At 42.8% G+C, this 9135-nt stretch overlaps 1 protein-coding gene across 1 annotated transcript; it reads left to right on the top strand.

Annotated features, from left to right (window-relative positions):
* The first annotated feature begins 510 nt into the window (after nucleotides 1-510).
* Nucleotides 511-1899, top strand: LOC123095215 (putative F-box protein At3g10240). The gene has a single exon (XM_044517013.1). The coding sequence runs from the start codon at nucleotides 514-516 to the stop codon at nucleotides 1657-1659; it is 1146 nt and encodes a 381-aa protein (XP_044372948.1). The 5' UTR covers nucleotides 511-513; the 3' UTR covers nucleotides 1660-1899.
* The last annotated feature ends 7236 nt before the right edge of the window (nucleotides 1900-9135 follow it).

The following is a 9135-nucleotide window of genomic DNA, read 5'->3' as shown; positions in this document are numbered from 1 at the left end:
AATGAATGGCCGAGATCTGTTGGATCTGCCCCACTGGGTCTTTTTATATTGGTATAGACTAGCCAGAATCCTGAGATTGTGAGAGAAACCAGGTATTTTGGGATTTTGGGATTGCACTAGGATTCTGCAGAATCCGGTTGAGATTTTGGAAGTTCAATCGAGTTCTTTTCGCTCGGGATTTTCGGGACCGAGATTCTCCATAATCTGCTCAAAAGAACTAGGCCTAAGTGATATGCCATTGACCTTACGTGAAGATTCGTGTTTTTTTTTGAACTTATTGTGTCACGCAATAACCGACAAACCCTAAAAATAAGGACTACGTTTCCTTTCATCAGTTGTCAGCAACTTAGGGCATATATGCGATTAAGCAGCTTCGAACCGGATTCTACTCCGGTGGGAAGTGACTTCAAACCGGACTCCTAGTGAAAAGTCAATTCGAACCGGACAAATTATTCTGGTTAAGGTGACTGCACATCTACATATATGTATGCATACGACGAAAGCTACAAGGCAATGATCGGTACGATGTCGCAGCCGGGCGAACGTGCCACCGAAAACACGACTTTGGACGACGACGTGGTAACGGAGATCCTGCTGAGGCTGCCGTCCGCCTCCGTGTTCCGCTCCCGAGCCGTCTGCAAGGCCTGGCACCGCATCACGACGGACCCTTCGTTCCTCGCCGCCCACGCCGACCGGCGCCCAGCCGAGCTGCTCGTCGTATCAAGAGGGGAACCATCTTTTCTAGAAACCATCCCACTGTCTCTGCAAGTCGACGACTTGACGAGGCGCCGGAGCCAACTCCATCACCCCGAGGACTGTGAGATTGGTGTCCTGCTGGGTTGCTGCGACGGGCTCGTGCTGTTCCAGAAATCCCCTGAAAATTTGTTAAGCAACGATGTCTTCTTGTGCAACCCGATGACCAGGCAGTGGGCGAGGTTGGACGTGACGCCACCTTCTTGCCGCGGCTTGGCTAGGCTGTGCTGCTTCTATAGGCACTGCCCATCAGGCGAGCACCGGCTTCTCGTTCTCGCCAATGAACCAGAACCTGGCTTGGCGGCGCACTATGTTTACACGCTCGCCGCCGCCGCCACCTCACAACCTGAACCTCCTCGCCGCCTCGGACTTGTGGCCGACGGTGTAGTCGTAGACTTGTTCACCAATTTCATCCACCACTACGCCGACCACAGGGGAAAAATTCACTGGACGGTCCATCCTCTGGCCAGTAGCACCGAGAAGATCCTAGCGTTCGACACGGTGTCTGAGGATTTCCGGCTGATATCGCGCCCACCGTGGCCGAGGGATCATTACCACGACGAAGATCTCTGCCTCATGGAGTTGGACGGTAGGCTAGCCGTGACGGCCCCTGAACTCCATGGAGATTCCATGGAACTTTGGGTACTGGTGGACTATGACGACGACCAGAGCTGGTCACGCCGTTTCCGGATCGTCCTGCCGCCGCTGTTCTATCCACATTGGTGGACGGGCACCGGCGTCCCCAACGTCGTTTTCGTAGCAAGCTACACACATAATTTCAAGGCGCTGTACCATCTTACCGAGAAGAGGATCGTAAATCAGATAGAGTATATCAATGGCACATGGGGTTACTGCTACCTCTTCAAGGATAGCCTTGTGCCGCACTCCTTCTTGAATCCTTATTAAGTTTCCGAGTGAAATTCACGCGACGAATCGGTGTACTCAACTCACACAGATGTAATTTGCCTTCAATTATGCTCGATCAACATGCATGTACTTTGCCTTCATTTTCACACTCTCCCAGTATATAGATGATCAGGTATACTAGTACGTATCAATGAGGTACACTTCGTATCTCCTCATAGTACGTTGGAATCTTTTCATCTTCATTTGAATTACCTACATCTGTTTGCAAATGTACTTTTTTTTCTCTCTCTTTTCGAAACACGAATCTGCGCTGTAATTATGTGATGTTCTTAGGGTATGTCCAATGTTGACCTGCAAATTTGCTCCTGTATCTGTCCACGGACACGGACGCGGGAGCCGGCCATCCAATGCAATGCATACGTCGGTCAGTAAAAGGCAATTTGAAATTCAAAAAAAGTCCGATGCATAGTGCACGCCAGATTACACCAGCGCAAGATCACATGCCCGATCACAACCAAAAAGAGGCAAGTCCGTGCAAAAAATAGTATGCTTAAGATTTTGCATGCCCCGCCATAAAAGAATATCAATCTAGCAGTCCGTGCAATTTATTTTAGATTTTTCTCTGTCGGACCGGCAATCCGAACCTACACGCTCAAGGTGTCGTCGGCGCCGCGTAGGCAGCCTCCACCTCCGCCTGCTTCTCTACCGCCTCCTCCTCCTTGTCCGTCGCTTCCAACTCTTCTTTCTACCACTGCAACTTCTTGTAGCGGACGGCATGCATGATCATTCTTGCGCCGGCTTCCAAAGACTCAAAATTCAAGGACAACATATTGGTGCCCTCTGCATCGGCCGCGATCTTCACCATCATTTTTTTAGCATCGTCTTCTTCTCCTCAAGAATGGCCTCTTCTCTTCGATCATGACCCTCTTCTCTTAGAGCGCTAGCTTCTTCTCGGTCGCCTCCATCAACAATTTGAACCTCTCTGCCTTTTTTTCCTCCTTGATGTCCGAGCACTTGACGTAAGCCTCCTCCTTTGTCAAGATGTCTTCGAACCTCTCCGTAATTTTGAGCGCCGCACCTTCTCGCTTCGCCCTCTCCTCTAGCCACTTCTTTCCCCTGAACCCTCTTCTAACCTTCTTGGGCGGGTCTTTTGTTGGGTCGGTTGGGTCATTCTTCCTCGGTGGCTTAGGCGACGGTCTTGCAATGAATAGGTTCCACTTTGGTTTCCCGTTCAAGTTCAATCAACAATACATGGCAGTGAATTTTCTTCTTCTCCAACTTCTTGAACACCGTACACGCACCAGAAGGCTACGAATTTAAACATTGTCAACAATGCATATCCGACAAGTGACCAACAAAACTATATGCATATCCAGCGAGTGATCAACAAAAACATGCATATCCGTCTAGTGATCAACAAAACCATGCATATCCAGCTAATGATAAAAAAAACATGCATATCCAGCTAGTGATCAACAAAACTATGCATATCCGACTAGTGATCAACAAAACCATACATATTTGGCTAGTGATCAACAAAATCATGCATATCCGGCTAGTGATCAACAAAAATCATGCAGATCCGTCTAGTGATCAACAAAACTATGCATATCCGACTAGTGATCAACAAAACTATGTATATCCACCTGGCTAGTGATCAACAAAACTACGCATATCCGGAGTGCTCAACAAAACTATGCATATCCGTGTCCGGACCCTGATTCCAAGGCACATAGATCAAGTACCATGAGACGCACGCACAGTTCACACGTCTGTCACCTTACCTTGGCTGGGCCGTTTGCGGCTTTTGTCTATGGCTTATATGAATAAGTTGCTAGCAACCGTATGACAAAGAATCCAGATCGACATGATTAGTTATAGACCAAGGTGGCACAATCATACAGGGACAAACATAGGTAACCCAACAATGCACCTGTCGGCCATCAGCATGTGTAATCAAGTCGTAGCAAGCTACAAGGACTATGTAAACACCGCGTGACATTTCCCTATAGGGACTGACACATGAGCAAAGAAGGATGCATGTCGGTCAATCAATGTGTCCGAAGCAATAGCGAACTACCAAGACTCAGTGGAAGCACAAAGAGGCATTTCCCTGTAAGGAAGGCTACCATAGGCATACAACTAGATGTCGAACAAAAAAAAGGTTCGGTTCCAAACGTGGGATTGTACTCATCAAGCTAGACTTTGCAAAAGCCTTCGACACCATTCAGCACTCTGCAATGGCTGAGATCATGTGATAGATATGATTTAAGTCAAAATGGATTCAACGGATACAGTGCATATCTCTTAGGGCAAATCTTCGGTGCTTCTAAATGGGGTACCTGGCAGAAAATTCCATTGCAAATGTGGGGTCCACCAAGAGGACCCCTTGTCACCACTCATTTTTGTTATTGCAGTGGACCTTCTTCAGTCGGCGATAAAGGATGCTTACCACAAAAACCTCCTCAACCTCCCCATTCCCACGCAAGGACCTAATAATGACTATCCAGTCATTCAATACGCGGATGACACCATCATTGTAATGCCGACTTGTCCAATCCAGGTTACCCGAATGAAACAAATTCTCATGGACTACGCTACATCGATTGGAATGAGTATAAACTTTCACAAATCTACCCTGATTCAATCAGCAACCCTTCCACTCTTTGTGAGAACATTGCCCAGATTCTTGGCTGCAAGGTGGGACAAATGCCATTTACGTACCTTGGGTTGCCACTTGGTACCACTCGACCCATGGTACAGGATCTAATACCATTGGTCTACCGTGTGGAACGTTGTATTACTGCTGCTATGTCCATGATGTCATATGCGGGTAAACATGCATTACTAAACTCATGGATTTCCTCACTGGACATGTTCTTGATGTGTACTCTGCGTCTGAATCCCACGATTATTTCCTAGCTTGATAAGATCCGCCGTCATTGCCTCTGGGTTAAGAAAACATAACAGGGCAACAAAAGTAACTCACAGACAGCATGGGAGTTGGTGTGTTGCCCAAAAACACACGGTGGATTTGGAGTAATCAACTTGCAGGTACGAAATGACGCCTTTCTACTGAAAGTCCAACACAAGTTTTATAATCACGTGGACATCCCTTGGGTGCAACTGGTCTGGAACTCTTACTACAACAATGTCATCCCCCATGCCCAAGAGCCATGTGGATCCTTTTGGTGGAAAGATGTCATGCACGTTAGTCCCGTGTTTCGTGGGATCACCACTATACAAGTACAAAATGGTGCGTCTGCTCTGTTTTGGAAAGATGCATGGCAGAGCTAAATCCTTTCAACTGCCTTCCCTCACGCGTTCTCCTACACAACTAAAGAACACATCTCTATCTGTGACTTTTTGGCCATCAATACTCTCGATAAGGCCTTTAAACTCCCACTGTCGCCACAAGCGCATGAGGAACTCATGCAGTTACAGGAGGAAAAATGGAAATATACAGATGGAGGAAAATTATGATTCATGGACTTACATTTGGGGGGGCACAATTTTCAACACTAAGGACTACTATAAATTTTATTTCAAAGATATTGCCACCCATGATGCTTTCAAATGGCTATGGAAATCAAAGTGTGTCCCAAAACACAAGGTCTTCAGATGGTTGCTCCTAGTTGACATGTTGAATACCATAACATACGTAAAAGAAGACATTACAACATAGGCTACAACCTAGACTGTCTGCTCTATGGTGCACACATCGAAGAAACAATCGAACACCTCTTCTTCCAATGCAATTTCAGCAAGAAGTGCTAGCACATCATTGGCATCCAATGGGCCCCACATGGTACCACATTGACCCTACTGGATTACGCCAAAATTGATTGGCAACAACCTATGTTCATGGAGATCTTCTTGGTGGCTGCTTGGAGTTTATGGAAGGAATGAAATAACAATTATTTTAGACAAGTTACACCTACCATGATGTCCTGGAAGAATAGATTCATCTCTGACTTTCACAACCTCAAGTACATGACATCAGGAACCAACAAGGATTTTTTTCTGCATTCTTAGCAGAGGTGTCTTAGTGGGGGGGGGGTACTTGGTTGAGTTTGTTCTAGAGACTGATATGTCTCCAACTTATCTATAACTTATGAAGTATTCATGCCATGTTTATGAAAAAGTTATATGGTTTTGGTATGATTTGAATTGAACTAACCCGTACTGACACTATTTTTAGCAGAACTAGGTGTTGTTTTTTGTGCAGACATAAAAGTTCTCTTAAAGGCTAAAACTTTTTTATGATTTTTTTTGGAACAAAAGAGACCCCCAAAGCTTCTTGGGAGGACCAGAAGAGCCACGAGGCCTCCACTCGGCACCAGGGCGCGCCCAGGAGGGTAGTTGTGGCCTGGTGCCCACTTGCCCCCCTGTGGCACCTCGTTGCGTGATTCCGACGCCAGAAATTCATGTATATTCAGAAACCTCCAAAAGTTAACCGAGAACTTCGACTCCGCCATCGCAAGCCTCTGTACCGAAGCAATCTCAACCAGAGGCCATCGTCATCATCCTGGCCGTCTCCATGACGAGGAGGGAGTAGTTCACCCTTGGGGCTGAGGGTATGTACCAGTAGCTATATGTTTGATCTCTCTCTCTCTCTCTCTCGTGTTCTTTATTTGGCACGATCTTGATTGTACGGCGAGCTTTGTTAATATAGTTGGATCATATGGTGTTTCACCCTCTCTATCTGTTGTGATAAATTGAGTTTTACCTTTGAGGTTTCACTATTATTAGATTGAATAATTTATGGATTTGAGAACACTAGATGTATGTCTTGCACTCAACTCGCAGATTCCTGAGGTGACATCGGGGTAATCTATGCATAGGGGTAGATGCACATTTTTGTCCTACTTTCTCCGGTAGAAATTTTGGGGCACTCTTTGAAGTTCTTTGTGTTGGATTGAATATTATGAATCTGAAGTTGTTTGATGTGTATCATAAAATTGACTCATGGATACTTATGGTGATGTTGGAGTATCTAGGTGACATTAGAGTTGTTGATGCGTATGATATGGTGTTGTTTTAGTATGAACTCTAGGGTTGTTCATGACACTAATAGGGATGGCTCAATAGATTGATTGGAAAAGATAACTTTGAGGTGGTTAGTACCCTACAACAATTTCTACTTATGTTATCCGCTTGATAAGAACTTTGGAGTGATTCTTTGTCGCACGTTGAGGGATTGTTCTATGATTCAATTATGTTAGCACAATGGAGAGATTGCATAGTGAAAGTATGAACCCTAGGCCTTGTCTCTAGGCATTGCAATACCATTTGTGCTTCCTTTTATCACTTGGTTCCTTGTTGTTTTTATATTTTCAGATTACAAAAACTTATATCCGCTATTCATACTATACTTGTATCACCATCTCTTCGCCAAACTAGTGCACTTATACAATTTACGATTTTATTGCGTGTGTTGGGGACACAAGAGATTTCTTATGTGATTGTAGGGTTGTTTGAGAGAGACCATCTTCATCCTACATCTCCCATTGATTGATAAACCTTACGTCATCCACTTGAGGGAAAATTACTACTATCCTACAAAACTCTATGTTTGGATGCCCAACACGAGTCTACAAGAATAAGTTGTGTAGTAGACATCAAACTCTTTGATGGTACCATGGCCAGGGAGGTGAGTGTTTGAATGTATGCCTTTTGATCTTGCAATCAAATCTTTTAGTTTCTTGTTTTATCACTAGTTTGGTTTATAAAAGAAAACTACAAAAAATGGAATTGAGGGTGCCTCATATGCTTCATCTTTTTAATGTCTTTCGTGAAAAATAAAGATTCCAATAATTGTGCCAAAGTGTTAGAAGAAGAATGCAATAAAATGTTTGGCATAAAATCTTTGAATGATGAGCATGATTGCATTGTTGCTAGAATAAATTCCTTGAATATCCATGATGCTAGTGATATGCAAAGCCATAGGCTTGGGGATGCTATGTTTGATGAAGTTGTTATTTTTATTTCCCCAAGTTTTGACGCGCAAATTTCTTATGATGATTGCATGCCTCCTATTTATGATGACTGCACTATTTATAAAGTGGGTTTGGAAAAGTGTCAACTCTAGAAAGTAATGATCCCACTATTTTGGAGGGTGTTGAATCTTATTGTAATAATTATGAAAGTGGATTTGTAGAGGTCATGTCATTATTTAGTGATGAATCCACTATTTTGGAAGAAGTTTCAATTGATTATGACAACAAAGTTGCTATCTATGATGATTATTGTGAGGGCATTTATGCTATAAACAATAATGATAACCATGAAACTTGTTATCATGATTTTAATTTTAAATTTGATTATGTCAATCAAGTATCTCATGATAGTTATTTTTTTAGTTTGCCCCCAACTATTATTAATGAGAAGAAAATTGCTTATGTGGAGAGTAGTAACATTTCTATGCATGTGGATCATGAAAACAATGCTCTATGTGGTGGCTATATTGTTGAATTCATTCATGATGGTACTGAAAATTATTATGAGAGAGGAACATTGGCTTTTACATATCTCAGTAATATCAAGTTTCCTCTCTATGTGTTGAAAGTTTTGAAGTCATGCTTGTTTTGCCTTCCTATGCTAGTTGATTCTTGCTCCCATAATTTGTTTGCACACAAAATCCCTATGCATAGGAAGTGGGTTAGTCTTAAATGTGATAGTCATGTGATTCATGATACTCCTGTTATGTTTCAATTCTTTACTCCTATGCGAGCATCATTGAAATCATCATGCTTAACTAAAAAAGGCTTTAAAGAAAAGCGCTTGTTGGGAGACAACCCAACACTTATACCTACTATTTTTGTGTGTTAACATGATTAAGCTACTTTAGTAATCATGTTTATAGCTTTTGTTTCAATAAAGTGCCTAGTAAAGCCTTTGGCATAGTGTGGATGATAGTTGACTTGATTTTGTGCAAAAACAGAAAGTTTTGCGTTTAGTGTAGAAAATTCTATAAATTACTCGAACATGACAATTAGATGAAATTTTTACACATGATATATATAAAAATTTGCTACGCTGTCCTAAGTTTTTGGAATTTTTAGAGTTTCAGAAGTATGTCATTGTTCAGATCATTACATATTGTTCTGTTTTTGATAGATTCTGTTTTCAATGCATAGTTTGCTTGTTTTATAGTTTCTATGGCTTATTTTGGTCAATATAAATTGCGGAAAATGGTAGAGTACAGTAGGCATTATGTGGAAACAATTATGAATCTTATCTTTGGCAGTACCAAAGTGAATGATTTACTCTTTATCATACTAACCTATCTCACGAAGTTCGGTTAAGTTTTTGTGTGATTGAAGTTTTCATGTTTTGGGTGAGATATCAATATGAGGAGAATAAGGAGTGTCAAGGCCCTAAGATTGGGAATTCCCAAGGCACCCCAAGGTAATATTCAAGGAATACCCAAGCAACTAAACTTGGGGATGCCGCGGCAGGCATCCCCTGTTGCATCTTCAACATCATCGGTAACCTTACTTGGAGCTATATTTT

Source organism: Triticum aestivum, chromosome 4B (assembly GCF_018294505.1).
Source record: "Triticum aestivum cultivar Chinese Spring chromosome 4B, IWGSC CS RefSeq v2.1, whole genome shotgun sequence".
NCBI lineage: Eukaryota > Viridiplantae > Streptophyta > Magnoliopsida > Poales > Poaceae > Triticum > Triticum aestivum.
Note: the sequence above shows the minus strand (reverse complement) of the source record. Positions and strands in the feature narration are given on the sequence as shown.